General features: G+C 43.6%; 1 protein-coding gene across 3 annotated transcripts in view; it reads left to right on the top strand.

Moving 5' to 3' along the window:
• SPIRE1 (spire type actin nucleation factor 1) overlaps nt 1-22,307 on the top strand; it is a 297,110-nt gene that overhangs the window by 12,170 nt on the left and 262,633 nt on the right. For all 3 annotated transcript variants that reach the window (XM_033934118.1, XM_033934119.1, XM_033934117.1), the window contains exon 2: nt 2,607-2,641. In XM_033934118.1, the coding sequence (XP_033790009.1) occupies nt 2,607-2,641 (35 nt within the window). The remainder of the gene's footprint in view (nt 1-2,606; nt 2,642-22,307) is intronic.

Raw genomic sequence — 22,307 nt, 5'->3', positions numbered from 1 at the left:
GGGACAGGATGCAGAGCCTGGCAGGGAGAATTTGGTTCAGAATGGGTTTTTTTTCCCTTGTTTTCCTCCTCTAAATCTAGGGTGCATCTTATGGTCAGGTACGTCTTATGGAGCAAAAAATACGGTATGTTTTGATTATGTTCCTCCAAATTTAGAATCAGGCCCTATATGCATAAAACTACAGAAAGTGTTAAATGTTTTTGTATGGATAATCAGAATTTGGCAAATTGTTTTTGTTAAGTGGTGCAATATGTAAAATCACCAAATTCTCACAGAAATTGCTCATTTGTAATGTTCTTCTGTGAGCTTTGGAGTAAAAAATAAAATACGTATTTTTTAATTTTAAAGGGACTTGGTGGGAAAGCTTTTCTGGACTCTGTTTTCAGGCGTAGCAGATTGCACATTTGAAGGTTTTACTGCTCCTGGTTACTGTTTTCACTTATCGGATGATTTGTCCTTATTTATTTAGATGTATGTGAAGATGGTAATATACCATTTGTAAAAGGATAATGGATGAATTAATGTGTAATGAACTTATGATGCGCTCTTTGCACATGCACAAAGAAGGGGGCAGAGGGTTTGTTATCTTCTTAGGGAAGGAGGAAGTAATGAACTAGCTCAGTTACTATAGTGAAGTAACAGAGAAAATGATGGCAGATACAAGCCATACATACAAACCTTTCTATTTAGAAAGGTAGAAATATATAAGGTCTGAAAAGAAAGATGGTCTGGGGTTTAGACCAAAAGAATAGAGCCCATAAACACTTAATATGTTGAAGATTTTAAACTGGTTCTGTTGCTGTACAAATCTTTGCCTAATTTCATGAATATGATGGTGGTTGATGTTTCAGTTTAGTTAGGCTGGGAAGTAGTTATCTCTTAAAGCACATACATCCGTGCTAGTGTGCAATTTGGCAGCTATATTGCTCCAGCATAAAACTGGAATTTCTATATAGTTTTTAGGGACATGAACATTGGAGGGCACACCGTTCCTTTCTTAAGAGGTGGTACCCAACCGAAGGCCTGCACTTAGAAGTGATAGCATCAGCTTCTGAACATGATTCCCCAGATTCTATAAAGGTCTTGCACATTTGGGCATCCCAGTGATTTAATTATTGGGACTAAGAGGCACTTAATTGTCTTTAATTGCGATTTGAGTGCCAATTTGGCTACGCATGATTTTGTAACAACGGATGCCTAAATTGCATTGTGTATAACTCCAAAGAGGGACATGGTTGTGGCAGGGCAGGTCAGGTCAGGGATATTTACAAAAGATTCAAGCTTTCTAATAACCATGATAGGAGTTTGAGCAGATATTTAACGAAGTTATGTAGTATGTACTTTAATTAGGAAAAGATTTGTATAACCGATTCTCAGATATTAGCCCATGTGTGTGAATATATTTTTGTGAGTGTTTATAATTTTAATATGTACGTTTTATTTGTAATCCACTTTGGCTTAAAGCAGAATAATTTTTTTTAAAATAAATAAATAAATTCACACCGTGTTACAGAATAGTAGGGATCTAAGCCCAGTTTGCATAGCAGAATTAGCATCATGTTTCAGCTGGCATAAATCCTCATGCCTAAAGCTGAGCGTTGAATTCAGCATTGAATTCATTGCTCAATGTAATTCTGTAAAGAGTGCTCATTCCAAAGTGCCTTTTATAGAATAGCATTGAGCGCCAAATTTTATCAGCACCAATTTTGGGGTGTCTATTTGTAGAATCTGGCTCCATGTGTTTTGGCACTGTAATTGCTTCTGCTTGTTTGAAAGTTCATGTTAGTTCAGAGGCTCCTGACATAATACATTTTTATTCAGTAAGAGGAAAGGAATGGATTTGGGATGTAGCTCACTTTCGGTAGTAGTAGCTCCAGGTGAGTTCTACATTGGCACACTGACAAATCCATGCACAACCATTGCGCCCCAATGAATGTGCCCTGAGAATTGCGTGCACGGACAAGTGCATGACAATGCTGCCCTGTCAATTGCGCCCCATGAAATTTACCATAAGTGGATGTCTGGAAGGCCCTGATTTGCTCAGACTCCACAAGCCCCTCCCAAGAGACGGGGCCTGAGGAGTCTGAGCAAATCAGGGCCATCCAGATTTCCATTTACGTAAAGGGTTCCCATAATCATCATGTAAACCTTATCCTAATCTTTTAAGTGTAGTGGGGGGATCCTAACCCTCAAAAAGACAAAATAGTATCCAATTGTTGGAGCGCATTTGACGGGTCACCACCCATTCGGTGCGTGCATTTGTCAGGGCGCAATTGTCCTGTGCACATTTGACGGGTCACCTCTCTATTCAGGTACTGTAGATATTTTCCTATCCTTGGAGGGGGTCACAGTCTTGGTTTGTACTTGAGATAACAGAGGGTTAAGTAATTTTGCCTAAGGTCACATGGCGCGTTGGTGAGTTTTGAATCATGGCTTTCCTAGTTTTTAGGGTTTTTAGGTTTGTTTGTTTTTTTACTTTACTCATTAAATGGTGCTTGAGAAAACATTGCAGCCTGTGAAACCCTTGAATATCTGCATTTTGTATTTGCTTTTTATGTTATCTGGAGTCTGACATATCCTGTCTTTTTGTTTTCTTTCTAATGCAGATAAATTGGGATCTTCACAGTGTACTGAAACACAGGTAAGACCTGCTCTGCATCTCTCAGAAGTTCCAAGTTTAAATTCTGTAAAATGTAATAGTTCTCATTTTCTTTTACCAAGTCAGCTTTATCCAGCAAACTTACACTACTTCCCCCTTTATGAAGCCATGTTAGCATTTTTTATCGCCGGCCATGGTGTTTAAAGCTCCTAGAATTCCTATGAGCATCGGAACTTTTACCACCATGGCTGGCATTAAAAAACAAAACGCTAACATGGCTTCATAAAAGAGGGGGGGGTGTTAATTAACTTCTATATTTTTTTTTACATTTATTTTAAATTTATGCACAGAAACTACAAGTAATATAACATCCGCACGCTATTTCAAAGAAACCCCACCTCTCTCTCCCATCCCTTCCCACCCTATATCCACGATATGCAGTGGTGACCAAATAGCAAAATACCAACATCCTACAAAAACTGCAAAGCTGAAACTTATGACCAGCAGTATCCCAATGGCAGAGGTTTTCATTCTAAAGCCTCTGCCTTGGTGAGACCTTCCAGGTCTCATAAATACTCCAAACTTTTAAAAAGTTTAGCTATAAGTTCATTCCTCAGTGCTGTAAATTTTGACATTTGAAAGCTTGTACCAAAGCCAGCTTACCTGCTCTAAACAAATAAGTTGCCGGTTTATGGTGTACTACTTTGATCTCAGCAGGTTTAAATTGAAGCAGGCAGTGTGATCTGTATGGGATTATCTACTGGTTCTAGAATCCAGGGTGGCGACTCTGAAAGTGGGACCGTGGCAGCATTCACTTCTGTCCCAGTGGTTTCAGCTATCTCAAGGCTGTAATCGTAGTATCCAGTGGTCTCCTCAAGCCTTGATCAGCATGAATTGGTGACTCGGCAAGATCATTCTGTTCAAAAGCATGCATGCTGCTCTAGCTCATAGTTTCAAAGAATGCCCGTCTGTTGGGTTGGGGGGGGGGCGTAGTGCCTTCAATCTTCAGCGCACGGAGTCTAGTCTTAGGAGTAGACACGGTGCTTACTCAGTCTTCTGGAGTTGTGGGCAATCGCGCTACAGTCAGGCTAACGTTTCAGGCCATACTTTAGGGCTGGCTGATAAAGGTCTTTTAGGACAGTGTCATGACGGTGGCATTTCTCAACAGCCAGGGAGCTACGTGAAGTCCTCGGTTGTCAAGTAGTGCTGCCCGATTCAAATCGATTCAATTTTTAAAAAAAATTGGCCTCCCGATTCGATGACCGACCTTTCCCCCCGTGCCTTCCTAAAGCAAGAGCGGCAGCACTGCTTCTCCTGCTTGAGGGGGGAGGGTCAGTTGGAAAGCCTACATGTTCCCCCAGCTTCCCCGCTTTTACCTTGAGCTAACATGGCAGCCTGCAGGATCGCCAGTGCTGTAGTGATCCTTGCAGCTGCCCGTCGTCCTCAGCAGCAGGTTCTCTCTGCTACAGTCCCGCCCCTCCTTTGACGTCAGGGTCAGGATCGCGGCAGAGGAAATGTGCTGCTGAGGACAATGGCAGCTGCAGGGATCGCTATACTACTGGTGATCCTGCAGGCTGTCATATTAGCTTAAGGTAAAAGCGTGGAAGCTGGGAGAACATACAGGCTTGCAGGGGGGGGGGGAGCAGGCCTTCGCTGGTGGTGGCAGTATAACACATTTGCTATACTCGTATGTTGAAGATTGAGAGATGCCTGCCAGGCCTGTGCAGAGGGAGGAGGAGGAGGGGTAAGAGAGAGTAAGAGAGGGGAGGGGAGATGCCAGACCTGGGGTGAAGTGAAGGGAAGAGAGAGACCAAACTAAAAAGAGGGGGAGGAAAGCAGTAGAGAGGTGCTGGACTAATGGAGAGAAAAATGCAAGACCACAAGGGGAAGGGTTCAAGAGGGACAGATACTGCTCCAAAGTAGGTGGACAGGGTGCAGGATGGCAGGAGAGGTAGTAGGAGAAAGCCTGTAGCTGGGAAAGGGGATACAGGAGGTAAGGAAGAGAGAAAGAAGAAGCTGGATATGGGGAGAGACATGAAACAGAGACAAGATGCTGGGCATGGAGGGAGCATAGGAACAGGGACACAAGGGGGACACTACTGGAGAGGAGAAAAGGGACAGGGACACAGAAGAGACATGCTGGATGAAAGGGTAGGTGAGAAAAGGAGAGATGGTGGATCTGTGGATGGAGGGGTCCATCGCTGCAGCTGCTGGGGGTTGGAGATGAACAAAAGTAAAGATGCCAGACCTCCGGGTGAGAAAAGGGAAAGAGAAGGGGAGGACAGAGATAGAAGATGGATGGTTAGCACAGAGAAAGAAGAAAGAAAGAGAGCCTGATCAGAAGACAACCAGAGCCTGGGACCAATATGATTTGAAAAATGACCAGACAACAAAAGGTAGGAAAACAATTTTATTTTCTGTTTTGTGATTACAATATGTCAGATTTGAAATGTGTATCCTTCCAGAGCTGGTGTTAGACCGCGAATGTGAGCTAGGATTTAACAGAGAGAGGAAAAGTATTTTTTGTTTGTTTATTTTGTTTACACCACAGGACCAGAGTGAGTAGGAGAGGGCAAAGGGGGTGAAGAGGCTTTAAAAGGAGTGAAGAGGCTATAAAATACACCCACCAGGATGTTTGAAAAAAACCACCCAATTGGGCAGGAAAATCGAATCGAAAAAATCAAATCAAAATTTTTTTTCCTGAATCAGGCAGCACTATTGTCTAGCAAGGCAATAATCCTGCTTCAGTAAACGGTAGCTCATCTTCTATCGGCGGCTCACTTTTGGGACAGGAGACTTATTCAGCAAAAATCTTATACATCCTGGAAATTGGGAATTGTCAGCTCAGCTTTTCCAGCTCATTGTGTAGAGGTGAGATCTCCTAGACTTAGACTTCATGGTCTAGTTTCAAAAATGCAAGTCCAATCAGCTGTCTTCTGCCTTTTTGCCTGCTTGATCCGCCACGGCGAAGCTTCTTTGTGCGCAACTTAGGGCGCTCTTCCTACTCTCACTTTTCCAACCCATTTCGTACCATTTCCTCAGTTCTACACCAAAAGCCTCGTTACACTACATTCTGTCGGTTTTTCAGGAAATTCACCTATTCACTCGCTCTACTTTCCCTCCCTCTTTCTTCCGGTCTATTTTTCTTTTTGCTGCTTTCACCTTTCTTCTTTTATTCTGCAATGGAAACACAACTCCAACAGATCCCAGTTTTCTGGGGTAACAGACCGTTATTACCCAATCAATCCATGATACCCCGCCCACCTCATTTGACTGAGATTTTACTTAATAAAGTCCCACTTACCGTTCATTCTGGAAAGAAATTCAAGCCTCAGAAATCTTTAACTTTTGGTTTAATCAATTCACGATCTTTTTGCAATAAACATCATATTCTAAAAGATCTAATTCAACAAAACTCTCTTGACATTTTCTGTATTGTAGAAACGTGGTTAAGCAATGGCGATGAAGTTTTCTTATCTTTTGTGACCCCTTCTGGTTATTCCTACTCATTCAACCATCGTGCTGGGAAAAGGGGAGGTGGCCTAGCTACCATCTATAAATCCACCCTGTCTGTGACTACTTTCACTCCTGCAATTATGTCCATCAAATCTATCCACCTTAAAGTTAATACCAACCCAGCTATGGACCAACTGCTACTTTACATTCCTCCACCTATCAGCAAAAATAGCTTGACCCAAATTCAATCCCTAATACTAGATTTTGCCACTCAATCTCAATTTCCCATAGTGTTAGGGGACTTCAACATTCATTTGGAAGTTGCTAGTTCCTCCTTCACACAAGACTTTCTGCTCCATATGTCTGACCTTAATTTCATCCCTTTATTTTCAGATCCCACTCACTTAAAAGGTCATACTGTAGATATGATCTTTATTCCATCATCTTATAAATCCAACTTTTCTAATCCTTTATTACTACAAGTACCCTGGTCTGACCATTATTTTATTTCAACTTCTTTTGTCTCCATAACTGACCATAATTTACCACCACCCTTAACAATTCACACAAGAAACTTTAGCCAACTTAAAGAAAAATTAACTTCTTCAATATTCCAACTTGACATCAATTCTTTCGATCTGGAAAATCCAGACAGACAACTAGAAATCTGGGACATAGCCTGCTGCTATCTTCTTGACAAAATTGCCCCAGTCTCAGCTCATATCATTTCTTCAAAAAAGCAAAAAAATCCTTGGTATAATTCATCACTTCTTCTTAAACATCAATTACGTTCCCTAGAACGGAAATGGCGAGCAAATCCCACACTATCCAATATATAATGAACATTCAAAATTTTATATACATTCAATTAATCTGGAAAAGAAAAAAATATTACAAAAAGTGTATTTCAAAAGCAAAGAACTCCTCAGCCTTATTTTCCATCCTAAAAAATCTGACACATTTCAAACAAAAACAAAACACTAAAAGTGATTCCACACCCACAGCCCGGCAAACTTTTTCCGAGCAAAAATCCAAACCATAAGGAATTCAATTAAAAAAAAAAAATAAATAATAATAAATTTCAAAGCTTCCATAATACAGAAGATAATGCCACAAACTATCTATGTGCAACATTTTCTCATTTCAGTTTTCCTTCTCTAAATAATATTCAGCGCATTATGAACTCTTTAAACCCTAAAGGTTCCAATTCTGATTCCATCCCACAATTATCTTAAACACCACTTCTCTATTTTTGGCCCATTTATACTCAAATTAATTACCAAAAGCCTTACCACTGCAACAATGCCATCAATCTGGAAACATTCTCAAATTTATCCTATAATTAAAAACAGTAAAGATAACATGTCTGACTGCGCCAACTACAGAACTATATAAAATCTTCAATTTCTTTCAAAATTAACTGAGAAAATAGTATTCAACCAGATATCAGATTTTTTTTGACCACACTCGTACTTTACACCTCAATCAAACCGGTTTTCGTAAAAATCATTCAACGGAGCATTCTTTAATTGGTCTCACCACTTCCATACAATATTATCTGTCATTCTTATTTCCTTAGATCTCTCATCCGCCTTTGATACGACAGATCATTCATTACTACTTCAAAGACTTTCTGCCGTTGGAATTTCTGAACAAATTCTTGACTGGTTTTCCTCTTACTTTTCTAATCGTACCTCAGTAGTATCCTTTAACAACACATCATCAGCCATATTTAAAAATAACTTTGGCGTTCCCCAAGGATCGATACTCTTCCTTCTACTTTTCAATATCTACCTGGACCCATTGCTCACTTTATGTCAATCAATCGGCCTTACCGCATATGCTTATGCTGATGATATTCAGATTATCCATCCCATTGACGCATCCAATCCTGATGACATCAATCTTGTCAACTTAAAACTCAATAAGATCAGCCAATGGCTTTGTGATAACATGCTCTCGCTAAATATCTCTAAAACTAATTGTCTTCTTTTTCCTTGGAAAGAAAATGTTCACTTAACATCCCCAATAACTTATCAGTAGCACACCAGTAAACTTCGTTAGTTCTATCAAAATCCTTGGAGTAATAATTAACAATAAACTGTCCTATCGTTTTCAGATTAGTGCTGTTGTCAAGAGTTGTTTTTGGAAACTCAGAATGATTAAATCCTTAGCTAACATCCTTGATATTTTAATTCATTCCCTCATAATTTCCAAACTCAATTACTGCAATTTCTTACGTAAAGGAATCTGCCAAAAAGATATCCGATGCTTACAAATAATGCAAAACACTGCAATAAAAATTATAATGAAAAAGAAAAAATTTGATCGCATCGCTCCTCTGTTAAAAAATGCACATTGGTTACCAATTCACCACCAAATAACCTATAAAATTGCCTTAATCTCCTTTAAAACTATGAACACCAAAGAACCTGCTTTTATTCATAAGTATCTTATTCCCCACAAACCTTTGAGAACTTTAAGATCCGCATCATAGCACCTTCATGTCCCATCCCTAAAAATCATTAGTACCCGTAGGGCCTCTTCATTTGCAACTTTAGCCCCTACAATATGGAATTTGTTACCATCATATTTAAGGGCGGAGCAAAATCTAGATAAATTTAAGGGCAACCTTAAAAGCTTCTTATTTAAAGACGCATATGATTGCTAATTGATCTCTGGCTCCTTTCTTGCCACATTCTGTTTTTACTCATAGAAACATAGAAACATAGAAATTGACGGCAGAAAAGGGCTGTAGCCCATCGAGTCTGCCCATACCAATGACCCACTCCCTGATTCTTACTCTCCTAGAGATCCCACATGAATATCCCATTTTCTCTTGAAATCTAACACGCTGCTGGCCTCAATCACCCGCTGAGGCAGCTCGTTCCAATGATCGACCACCCTTTCGGTGAAGAAGTACTTCCTAGCATCACCCTGAAATTTCCCTCCCCTGATTTTCAGCGAGTGTCCTCTGGTTACCGAGGCCCCTGTAAGACTGAAGATATCATCTTTCACCTCTATACGCCCAGTAATATACTTAAAGGTCTCAATCATGTCCCCTCTCTCTCTTCGCTCCTCCAGTGAGTACATCCGCAGTTTTTTTAACCTTTCTTCATACGTGAGATCCCTGAGCCCCAAAACCATCCTGGTAGCCATTCGCTGAACCGACTCAATTCTCAACACATCTTTTCGGTAGTGTGGTCTCCAGAATTGAACACAATACTTGAGATGAGGTCTCACCATGGATCTGTACAGTGGCATTATGACTTCAGGTTTTCTGCTGACAAAACCCCTACGGATACAGCCCATCATTTGTCTTGCCTTGGACGAAGCCTTCTCTACTTGATTGGCAGCCTTCATATCGTCGCTAATGATCACTCCTAAATCACGTTCCACCGTGGTCCTGGACAAGGTTTCACCATTTAGTGTGTAAGTTCTGTGTGGATTTTTTTTTGCCTAGGTGCATTATTTACATTTTTTAGCATTGAAGCCTAGCTGCCAAGTTGATGACCACTGTTCAAGCTGTCTTAGGTCCTGCGTCATAAAGTCAGGCACACTGCTTTTGCCAACTATGTTGCATAGTTTGGCGTCGTTGGCAAACAGTGATACTTTTCCTCTAAGTCCTTGGGTCAAATCTCCTATGAATAAATTGAATAGAATCGGCCCTAAGACGGAGCCCTGAGGTACGCCACTCATCACTGCTGACGTTTTGGAGGGGGTACCGTTTACCATCACCCTTTGAAGCCTACCATCTAGCCAATCCCTTACCCATGTAGTGAATGTATCCCCTAATCCCATCGATTTTAGTTTGTTCAACAGCCTGCGGTGTGGGACGCTATCAAAAGCTTTGCTGAAGTCCAAATATATCATGTCAAGGGACTCACCGGCATCCAGATGACTGGTCACCCAATCAAAGAAGTCAATCAGATTAGATTGGCAGGACCTTCCCCTGGTAAATCCGTGTTGATGTGGATCACGTAAATTTTCTTCGTCTAGAATTTTGTCAAGTTCCTGTTTGATCAGTGTTTCCATGAGTTTGCACACTATGGATGTAAGACTCACCGGTCTGTAATTTCCTGTCTCCGTTCTGCAGCCCTTTTTGTGGAGTGGAATTACGTTAGCTATTTTCCAGTCTAGGGGTACTTTTCCCGTGCGCATGGAAAGATTGAAGAGTACGGATAGTGGTTCAGCCAGAACTTCACGCAGCTCTCTGAGTACCCTGGGGTGTAGATTGTCTGGCCCCATGGCTTTGTCTACTTTGAGTCTTGAAAGTTCGTGGTAGACACTACTAGGTGTAAACTCGTAATCACGAAACAGGTCATTTTGGCTGTTTCTTATTTGTAGTTGTGGACCATCTCCCGGTGCTTCACAGGTGAATACTGAGCAGAAGTATTCGTTTAGCAGTTCTGCTTTGGTAGTATCAGATTCTGCGTAGTTTCCATCTGATTGCCTAAGGCGTTCTATTCCATTTTTGTTTCTCTTCCTGTCGCTAATGTACCTAAAGAAGGATTTGTCTCCTTTTTTAATGTTCCGTGCTAGATCTTCCTCTGTTTGAAGTTTGGCTTCCCTGACTGCCTTTTTGACAGCCTTAGATCTGGCCAGATAGTCTTCTTTTGCCTCCCTTTTCCCAAGATGTTTGTAGGTGATAAATGTTTCTTTTTTCATTTTAATGAGGTCCGAAATTTCCTTGTTGAACCATTGTGGTTTTTTGTTTCTCCGGCGTTTGCTTACTGTTTTTACGTAGCGGCTAGATGCTTCGTTCAGGATGGATTTTAGATTTGACCACATAGTTTCCGGATTGTCAGTTTCTGCATGGTTTTGCAGCTCTTGATGGACAAAGTCTCTCATGTGGTCGAAATCTGCCTCCCTAAAGTTGAGGACCCTCGTTGCTGTGTTTGATTTAGAGAAGCCTTTCCTGAGGTTGAGCCATACCATGTTGTGGTCACTGGAGGCCAGCGTGTCTCCCACTGATACTTCCGAGACACTGTCTCCATTTGTGAGTACCAGGTCCAGTATTGCTTTTTCTCTGGTGGGCTCTAATACCATTTGTTTTAGTTGTGCACCCTTAATGGAGGTTATTATTCTTTTGCTACCGCTCGTAGTTGCTGAGAGGGTGTTTCAGTCTGCATCTGGCATGTTGAAGTCGCCTAACAGTACTGTGTCACCACGCAAAGTGATGTTCTCTATGTCCTCAATCAATTCTTTGTCTTTGTCTTCCTTTTGTCTCGGAGGCCTGTATACCACACCGAGGTAAAGGCATTTTTCGTTCCCTCTGGCCAGGTTTACCCAAAGTGATTCCCCTGTGTATCTAACCTCTGTGATCCTGGTAGTTTTGATATTATCCTTAGTGTATAGTGCTACCCCCCCTCCTAATTTGCTCTCTCTGTCCCGACGAAGTAGATTGTAGCCTGGTATACCCATATCCCACCCATGCGAGTCTGTGAACCAGGTCTCGGATATCGCTACTATGTCAAGGTCAGCATTCCTTATTTCTGTTTCTAGTTCCAGGATTTTGTTGCCCAAGCTGTGTGCATTAACATACATTGCTCTCCAAATTTGTGATGATATGCCTATCCCCGTTAGTGTGGCTCTTGTTTTTTTGTGTATACTATGGGTACTTGCCGCTCCGTGGTCTAGGAATCCAAAGTTCATCTCTAAACACCATTCGCGAAGCCACTCGTTGGTCCTATGGATGCGCTCTTCCCTGTCTCTGCCTTTGTCTCTTACTGGGAGAATTGATGAGAGCTCCTGTCTGCTTTAGCTTCCTTCCCAGGGCCTCGAAGTCTTTAGGGATGCTGTCTGATGTGCTTCTGGCAGTATCGTTGGTACCTACATGAATGAGAAACATAGGGAAATGGTCAGTAGGTTTTAGAAGTTTGTCTATACTGGTGGTATATTCAACATCAATATGATTTCTCCTATTTCCCTTTTGTTTTTAACCTCAATTGTATTCTCTCCTTTTAAAATTGTATTTCTCCCCACTTTCCTGTTGTTTTCATGTAAGTAAAGTTATGTCTTAAGTACATTGATTGTTCCCCATTTTAATTTTTATTGTCAAACGCTTAGTATTTATGATTAGCATTTTATCAAATTTTAATAAACTTGAAACTTCCTCCATTCTTCAGCAGACACAGGGAGTAGGAGTCAGAGGGAGTAGACGCGTTCACTCTTTACTGGCCTCTGGGTTGCCTTCTTTAAGTGTTTCCCCTTGGCCGATGATTGGGTATGTGGTACATCTCATGGCTCGCTTTCACGGCGCGGTGATTCTGGTAGCTCCTGTTGCCGTGACGTCCATGGTATGCAAATCTGAGCTGTAGGTTGGGGGGGGGGGAGCCACTGTGATTCCCTGTACCTCCGGAATTGCTCACCCAGGTGTTGATCAACATAGAACTTTCTCCCACTTTGGTATTAAGGTCTAGCTATTGAAAAGTCACAGCTGAGCTAGGTGGCTTATTCGGAGTAGGTTATTTCTACTCTTCTCCAGGCAACTCAGACATCTACATCTGCAGCTTACGCTAGCATCTGTTCTGTCTTGCTTTTCTCTAAGATGGGTGGCTACAGTCTTAGTGTATACTTTACTTCAGCTTCAAGTGGCAATCATTTTTTTCAGATATTTGATCATTTTTTGTTGATTTTTTTTATTTATTTTTTTTTAATTGTAAATTTTTAACTGTAGCTATAGATGCCATATTGTTTTCCAAGACTTTTAAACTCCCTTAATGCACTGCAGGGTTACATCAAATATTAGGGTGTGATAGAGCTGCTAAGTGGTCCAATTGAAGGAAGCAGAATAGGGAAAATGGCGGAAGCACTGATAAAAGAAAACATCGATGAACATCTTGAAAGAAACGGACTTCTGATAACAAGCCAACATGGTTTTTGCAAGGGGAGATCGTGCCTAACGAACTTATTGCACTTCTTCGAAGGAATTAACAAACGGTTGGACAGAGGAGACCCCATAGACATCATATATCTAGATTTCCAAAAAGCCTTTGACAAGGTACCCCATGAACGCCTACTTTGGAAACTGAAGAACCATGGGGTGGAAGGAGACATACATAGATGGATCAGAAACTGGTTGGTGGGCAGGAAACAGAGGGTAGGAGTAAAGGGCCACTACTTGGACTGGATGAGAGTCACGAGTGGTGTTCTGCAGGGCTCGGTGCTTGGTTTGCTGCTATTTAATATATTCATAAATGATCTAGAAACAGGGACGAAGCGTGAGATAATAAAATTTGCGGACGATACAAAACTATTTAGTGGAGCTGGGACTAAAGAGGAATGCGAAGAATTGTAAAGGGACTTGAACAAACTAGGAGAATGGGCGGTGAGATGGCAGAGGAAGTTCAACGTTGAGAAATGTAAAGTATTGCATGTGGGAAGCAGAAACCCGAGGTACAACTATACGATGGGAGGGATGTTATTGAATGAGAGTACCCAAGAAAGGGACTTGCGGGTAATGGTGGACATGACAATGAAGCTGATGGCACAGTGCGCAGCGGCCGCTAAGAAAGCAAATAGAATGCTAGGTATAATCAAGAAGGGTATTACGACTAGGACAAAAAAAGTGTATTCTGCCGTTGTATCGGGCGATGGTGCACCCGCATCTGGAATACTGCGTCCAATATTGGTCATCGTACCTTAAGAAGGATATGGTGTTACTCGAGAGGGTTCAGAGGAGAGCGACACGTCTGATAAAAGGGATGGAAAACCTCTCATACGCTGAGAGATTGGAGAAACTGGGTTTCTTTTCCCTGGAGAAGAGGAGACTTAGAGGGGATATGATAGAGACTTTTAAGATCATGAAAGGCATAGAGAGAGTAGAGAGGGACAGATTCTTCAAACTTTCGAAAAATAAAAGAACAAGAGATCATTTGGAAAAGTTGAAAGGGGACAGATTAAAAACGAATGCTAGGAAGTTCTTCTTTACCCAACGTGTGGTGGACACCTGGAATGTTCTTCCAGAGGAAGTAATAGGGCAGAGTACGGTACTGGGGTTCAAGAAAGGATTGGACAATTTCCTGCTGGAAAGGAGGATAGAGGGGTATAGAGAGAGGACTACTGCACAGATCATGGACCTATTGGGCCGCCGCGTGAGCAGACTGCTGGGCACGATGGACCTCAGGTCTGACCCAGCGGAGGCATTGCTTATGTTCTTATGTTCAATTGTATAACATGTGTTCTTTACATATGTAAATGTTTAGACCAGTGGTTCTCAAACTGTCCTGGGGGACCTCCAGCCAGTCAGGTTTTGAGGGTAACCCTAGTGAATATGCATGAGACAGATTTGCATACCTGTCACTTCATTTATATGCAGATCTCTCTCATGCATAATTCATTACATATAATATAACTAGATAGGTGTTTTATTTAAATATATTGTATTTTTATTAAATAATACAAATCGTAGCACTATATTCTTTAGCAACTCTCCAGTCCAGCATAGGTTAATCTTACAAACGGGTATATATCTCATCATGACCAGCAGGTGGAGACTGAGACAAAACTTTGCAACTATACATATCATGTGACCCTTCCCTAATTACCTCAGTCTTCTCTCAGTCTCCAGTTGGTGTGGTGAGCTGTACCCATCTCCCTTGGTAGGGCTGTTGGAATTTGTTTAGGAATTTTTGTCTCCATACTGAGCTTGGGTAGATCCTGTTTGGGGGTCCTTCTGACCTTGGAGGTGTCAAACCCGACGGGTCTCGAGCAGGGTCCCTCCCCCACTTTCCTTCACCTCCCCAACATTTTTCTAGAGGTGCCTCAACAGTAAGCCTTACCCCCCTAGTGGTCAGGTATATTGTTTAGAGAGCCAGTGAAGTCTGTTATGTAAAAAAAAAAAATCCTGAGGCAGTGCCGGTCTGAAGGGTTGCTTTCCCTTTAAATATGCTGTAAATTACTGTATTTTTCAACTAACCGGTACTTTTCTTTCAGCTGGGTCGGGTATGGAGCAATTGAGCACTTCTCAGGGGGAGAGGTGCACAATTTGGCCCAGACATGAGGCATTTGCGGCTGGCTTGAAAACAGCTGTTCGGGCCAGTGCGGTGGAAGAGTCTCGTCAGCAGCAGTTGCCGGTGTCAAGGGCTCCCCGCCTCTAGTGCCTCAGGAGCCGGCAGAGCTTTTCAGAGAAGCCCATTCTTTTCCTGACGCCCATGAAGGATTTTCCTCAGCCGCCGCCAGTACTGCTGGGGATTTCTTATCAGCTGTTTTTTCTCTCAGTTGATGCCGGCTTTTGCCTGCTTTAGCGGCTGGGACAGTTCAGTCTTCTCAACTGCTACAGGCCCTGGAGGATTATTTTTGGTGTGTGTTTTGCCGTTTTTCCTCAGATAGCCCCTCCACCTTGTATTTAGCCTCAGGTGCCTTCTCCCTGGTTTGACATAACAGGGACAGGTTACAGTTGGGCCCCCTGCTGGGGCAGGGGCTCCCATGGGGCCGCAGGTTTTCCCCCTCCCCCCCCTCATTTTCTTTTTGCTTTGTGTAAAGCATATTTTCTGGCGGCCGGGGGTCCTACTTGTGTCCAGGGGGTCTCGGGGATTTGTTCCCTCCGTGCCCCCTGATGTTTTGACCTATTAATTCTTTTCGTGTCCCCCCTTCTCCTCCCTCGAGGACTTGTTGTCTGAGGAGAGTTTTACTAATGCATGAGATCCTGGACCCTTGGGGACACCTCCAGAATCCTCTCGAGGGGATAGCTGCTGGTACCGGGGACTTCTTTTTTTCCATCTACCAGCGAGGAGGCGTTTGAGGTGTGCCTTTTTCAGAGGGACAAGCTCTCAGATCTGATTCAGCAGATCTCCTCAGTGTTGTGATTTGAGGAGGCGCCAAGCGACCCTGAGTGTGGAGGACCCTCTTCTTTGGGGGATTTCCACTCTTGTCCAATACATCTGGTTTTTCTTGATATTATCCTGGCGCAGTGGACTTCGCCTGAGGTGTCTTTTTGGTTTGCGTTCTCCTTGGCTTGTTTGTATTCCATCCCGGTGGGGGATAGGACTACTTTAAAGTCACCAGTGATGGATGCGGTTGTCTCAGCTATTGATATGTGGCATACTGTGCCCGTCGAGGGCAGTTCTGTCTTAACAGACTCTGAGGAGTGTAAGTTGGAGACCATTCTTAATAGAATTTTGATGTGCCTGCCTTGGGGGTCCAGGCAGCTATTTGTGCGGGACTGGTGGGCTGAGCGGGTCCTTGACAGTGAGTCTGATGATTAGGAGGTGGCGAAGATTCAGATGGCTGCCTCTTTCCTCTCAGATGCCCTCTATGACTTCTTGTGAACGTCTGCCAAATCCATAGCTGCACGTCGGACCTTCTGGCTTCAGGCTTGGTCGACAGATATGGTGCCCCTCACTAAACTCTCTAAATTTTCTTTTTTGAGGGTCCTTGTTGTTTTCCAGAGGTTTTGGACTAGTTAGTTCAAACTCTGACAGACTCTAAAGTGCCCTGCCTGCCTGAAGACAGTGCTTGCCAGGCTGTTTGAGATGACACTGCTGGGGCGGAGTCTGCGAGATTTCCGCAGGTACTGCCCTTAATGTGGGACTGCTCCCTAACCGACCTCTGATTTTGCCAGGGATCGTTTTTTTCAGCGAATGCAGTCCGAGAATCCCTCTGTCAGTTCCCCCGCTGTCCATCCTGCCCAATGACTCTGTGCCCGCGCCCCCTCTGGTTCGGGTGGGTGCTCGGCTGGAGGTGATTCAGGATGGTTCTGCTCTGCAGTTTGCCCATTCCCTGCCAGATCATTTTCTAGCTTCTCCTTGTCAGGCAGCATGGAAGAAGCAGGTTTTTTTGCCAGATCCTTAAAAGATTGCTAGATCTCTAAGCTGTTGTTCCGGTTTCCCCTCAGGCATTTTGCACTGGCAGATACTCAATTTTACTTTGTGGTGCCCAAGAAAGTGGGATCCTTTTGGCCCATCTTAGATTTGAAGGGAGTCTACAGGGCTCTCAGAGTTATGTCTTCTTGCTTGGAGACATTGCGATATGTGAGTCTGGTGGTTTAGCCAGGGGAGTATTTAGCCTCTCTCGACCTGACGGAGGCCTCTGCACATTCCAATCCGGCCCTCCCATCAGCGCTTCCTTTGTTTTGCGATCTTAGGCCAGCACTTTCAGTTCTGTGCGCTCCCTTTTGGTCTGGCCACAACTCCCCGGACGTCCATTAAGGTTATGGTGGTCGTCGCGGTGGCTTTGCGGACAGAGGGCATTCTGATGCATCCTTACCTAGATGACTGGTTGATTCATGTGAAGTCCTTCCAGGAGAGCACCCGGGTCATGGCTCGGGTGGTGGAGTTCCTGCAGTCACTGGGATGGGTTGTCAACCTTGCCAAGAACCGGTTGGTCCCCTCGCAGCACCTGGAGTATCTTGGGGTTGTGTTCAACATCTCTTGGGGAAGATCTTCCTCCCAGAGGCCCACGTAAGCAAATTACAATCTTGGATTCACCTGCTTATGGCTTCCCGGTGTCCTCGGGCGTAGGATTTCCTCCAAGTTTTGGGGACAATGGTAGCTTCCCTTGATATGGTGAGGTGGGTTCGGGCCCACATGCATCCTCTTCAGTATGCTCTGCTTTGGAGGTGGTCACCCCAGAACCTCAGTCTAGATTACCCTCTTCCTCTGCGGGGCTTGGCTTGCTGCAGTCTTCATTGGTGGCTCCAGGCCTCCCATCTTATTCAAGGGATGAGTCTGGATCAGCCACACTGGATGGTGTTTCTTACGGATGTCAGTCTTCTCGGTTGGGGAGCTCAGTGTCTAGGTCACTTGGCTCAGGGCATCTGGTCCACGGAGGAGGAGTCCTAGTCGATCAATGTTCTGGAGACCAGATCCATCCGTCTGGCGCTGTTAGCCTTCCACTCCTTGATGAGCAAGTCGGTCCGGGTTCTGTTAGACAGTGCCACAGTGGTGGCCTATGTCAATCATCAGTGGGCACTAAAAGCACTCAGGTGGCGCAAGGGGTGGCTCTGCTCATGGTCTGGGCAGAGTCACATCTTCATGACATCTCAGCCTCCCACATAGCCGGAGTGGACAATGTTCAAGTGGACTTTCTCAGTTGTCACGTATTAAGAACATAAGAAGTTGCCTCTGCCGGGTTAGACCAAAGGTCCATCGTGCCCAGCAGTCTGCACCCGCGGCGTCCCGTCAGATCCATGACCTGTAAGGTGGTCCTTGTCTAAGCCCTTTAATCCCTCATTTTTTTTTTTTTCTATCAATACTCTTTCTATAACCTGCATCTACCTCTATCTGTATCCCAGAGAGTGGTGTCTAAGCCATGTGGCCTTTCAGTTGATCGTGCAGACTTGGGGTCAGCCCCTCATGGACCTGATGGCCACAGGGGTCAACACCAAAACACCCCATTTCTTCAGTCGTCGTAGAGACGGTCAGGCTGAGGGTCTGGATGCTCTAGTTCAACCATGGCCATTGGAAGGGCTGTTTTATGTGTTCCCTCCGTGGCCATTAGTGGGCAGAGTTCTTCTTCGCATTGTTCGTCATCCAGGCCTGGTGGTTATGGTGGCTCCGAATTGGCCCAGACGCCTGTGGTATGCAGATCTGGTGCGGCATCTGGTGTCGGATCCTCTTCCTCTGCCTCTTTTGCCCGATCTTCTGACTCAGGGCTCCATTCCCATGTTCGATCCGGGTCCCTTTTGTCTTATGGCTTGGCTCTTGAAAGGGAGTGCCTAGGTAAGAAGGGGTATTCAGATAAAGTGATTTCCACTCTCTTGGGGTCCTGCAGACTTTCCACCTCTCAGGCTTATGTGCGAGTTTGGCATATATTTGAGGAGTGGTGTATGACGTGAGGAGTGGTTGCTTTTCACACTTCTCTGCCTAACATCTTAGAGTTCTTGCAGGATGGCCTGGACAGGGGCCTGGCTTGGTCTTCTCTTCGGGTTAAGCTTGCGGCCCTTTCAGCTTTTCGTGGGTTATTACGGGGTCAGTGTCTGACTGCCATTCCTGCTTCTTGCAGACGGCCAAGTTGCTCAAGTCTCCCATGCGACCGTCCTTTCTCTCTTGGGATTTGAATCTGGTCCTGTCCGGGCTTGTGTGCCCCCCGTTTGAGCCTTTGGGTGCCTGTTCGTTGAAGGACCTTACTCTTAAGGCGGTCTTCTTCGTGGCTATTATTTCTGCTAGACATGTTTCGGAGCTGCAGGCTCTTTCTTGTAGGTCTCCCTTCCTTGAGTTTTTTAGGGAGAGGGTCGTGTTGAGGCCTGTTCTTCCTTTCTGCCAAAGGTAGTTTCTCCTTTTCATGTCAGTCTGTGGTCCTCCCGGTATTCGGACGGGTTCTTCTGAGCAGAAACAGTTGCGCAAATTGGATGTTGGTTGGGTCCTTCGCATCTACTTGCAGAGGACCCAGGAGATCAGGAAATCAGATCATCTTTTTGTCTTTCTAGCTTTTCCTCATAAGAGGGATGGCGCTTCTAAGGCTACCATTGTGCGCTGGATCAAGGAAACTATTACTTCTGCCTATCTTCTTCAGAAAAAGACTGTTCCGGAATTTTTCAGGGCTCATTCCACTTGGGATCAGGCAGCTTCTTGGGCTGAGTCTTCGCTGATGCCTCCAGTGGATATTTGTAAGGCGGCAGTCTGGTCTTCTCTACATTCCTTTGTCAGACACTCTGTGTGGACATTCAGGCACGTCGGGATGCAATGTTCGGTGAGCGTGTTCTGGTGTTGGCCCTTGTCATGTTCTTGCATGCAGATTTTAATTTTTCGGTTGGATTCTAGTATTTTTCTAGGGCTGGGGAGATTAAGAGCAGCGTCTGTGGCTTGGTTGACATAGCTAGTGAGCTGGGGACGTTTGCTATTTGCATTTGTTCTTTTGCATTTTCCAACAGCGTTCCTGTTTTTATTTGTTGATATTCCTGTTTGGAGTCCTGTTTGTTTTCTGTATATAGTTCATAGTTCTGCTTGGCTATTAAGCAGACGGGTAATTAGGTAGGGGTCACATGATAATGTACAGTTCCAAAGTTTTGTCTCAGTCTCACCTGTTGGTCATGATGTGATATATACCCGGTTGTAAGATTAACCTATGCTGGTCTAGAGAGGCTAAAAGAAAGTAAATTAGCAGGTAAGAACCCATTGCACTTATAGTTACTAAAATCTGTATTATCCCACAATACAAACTGTATTATCCCACAATTAAATCCCACAAATCTTAACACTATATTATACATTAAACATAAATGAATCCATATTGCACTCCCAGTTACTAAAATCGGTATTGTGGGATAATACAGATTTTAGTAACTGGAAGTGCAATATGGATTCATTTATGTTTAATGTATAATATAGTGTTAAGATTTGTGGGATTTAATAAAAATATAGTATATTTAAATAAAAAACCTGTCTAGTTATATGTACCCTGCTTTGTAGTGTTGGTATGCATATTCATTAGGGATATCCTGAAAACCTGACTGGCTGGGGGTCCCCAGGATAGGCTTGAGAACCACTGGTTTAGACTAATGGCATTTGCTTGTACATATGTGCATAGACGTGCATAACTGCCAACATTTCACCTAAATGCTATTTTGTAAATATCCACTTTATGTATGTCACGATGTGTTGTTGATCCTTTTATTAATTTTACTTGTAAAGTGCTTTGCTACCGCTCTCAGGAAAGGTGATATGTTAAGATTTTAAATAAACTAAAGAATTCTGCTTGTGTACTGCACTTGAATGCTGTGGAGCTGCAATTTAAATTATTAACACTGCACAGTTTGCTTTGAAGAAACTTAACAGTAAAGAGTTTTATTTTGGAACACCACTACTATGCCTGAAGTTTCTCCTTGGTCAAAAATACAAAAAAAAGGGGACTGAAAAAACTCAACCAAAGTACATATGTTGAGTGACTCAAAGTAGATATGACAAAAAATATAAAGAAGTCACTCTATATTCCTTTAACAGTGAACTAGAGGCAAATGTCCATCAATTGCTGTTGAAACTAATGCTCAGAGACATGAAGGCAGATGTAATCGCCTCACCACCCAATCATCGCATTGCTCAATACAGTGTCAAAACAATAACAGCGGTGAATGTTAAATTTGCAATTGCCTGATGGTTACAATGCGAGGAAGCAGTGAATTACCCTCAATCAGAAATCCCTTTTAGCAAAAAGGTACTGAAAGCAAAGTGAATTTAAAGACATTTTAGCATACAGGAGAATTTAGTTTGAACAAGAAATATTTTTAAAGCCACAGCCCATCCTATGATGGCTGAATCATGCTATATATTCAGTATGTATTTATGCTTTTTCTTTTAATCCTTAGCACTTCTTTGAAAAATTATGATCCTAGTTATTTTAAAATGGCAAACTTAGTAAAAGCTGTTTAGTCAGCACACTGGATTGATACAGGTAAAGACTTTTTCACTTTTGGACTATCTCTAGGTCTGAATGCAGGTGGGAAGGGCCATCCAGGACAAAAGTGCCCTGAGACTAGCCTTACCTGCGTACGTTCTGGTTCTGCTGGAATCTGTCTAACTTTGTCTTGAATCCCTGGAGGGTGCTTTCCCCTATAACAGCCTCCGAAAGAGCGTTCCAGATTTCTACCAGCCCCTTAACCATTTTAGTTGCTCTTCTCTGGACCCTTTTGAGTAGTACTATGTCCTTTTTCATGTACGGCGATCAGTGTTGGACGCAGTATTCCAGGCGGGGGGCACACCATGGCCCGGTACAGTGGCATGATAACCTCCTCCGATCTGTTTGTGATCCCCTTCTTAATCATTCCTAGCATTCTATTCACCCTTTTTGCCGCTGCCTCCTGTCCCAGCCTTCTCTGACATATCCCACCTCCCTTCCTTCTCCCAGACTTAAAAAAAGCCCCCAAAACTTTAAAGTTCTGGTGGTCCAGCAGTGAACCAGGGCAGGAGCGATGTTTCTATGTTCTCTCATGCAAAGCCACTATCTGAATGACTGCCACGAGGTAGGATGTGTCAGAGTTGTCCAGGAGGCAGGAGGGGATTTATTAGACAAGTCTGTTCTTTTGGATTATCGGATGATACATTTGACTTGTTTCCATTGTGGAGTAATTTAGTGTTTTCACTACCTCTTAACCACCAGGGCTTAAGGCAGGCACAGGGGAGACCTGCAAGACATCAGGGGAGGGAAGGGTGCACAGCCAGGTGAGGGAGGAAGAAGGCTGAGTGCAAAGCCAAGCAGGGGAGCGAGGCAAGTTGGGAGGGAGGCTGGTTGCAGAGCCTGGAAGGACACTTGAATATTAACCCCCCCCCCCCCCCCCACTTTATATGCGAGTCAACCTTTTTTTCTCCTATTTTGG

This window comes from Geotrypetes seraphini, chromosome 2, assembly GCF_902459505.1.
Source record: "Geotrypetes seraphini chromosome 2, aGeoSer1.1, whole genome shotgun sequence".
Classification (NCBI taxonomy): Eukaryota; Metazoa; Chordata; class Amphibia; order Gymnophiona; family Dermophiidae; genus Geotrypetes; species Geotrypetes seraphini.
Note: the sequence above shows the minus strand (reverse complement) of the source record. Positions and strands in the feature narration are given on the sequence as shown.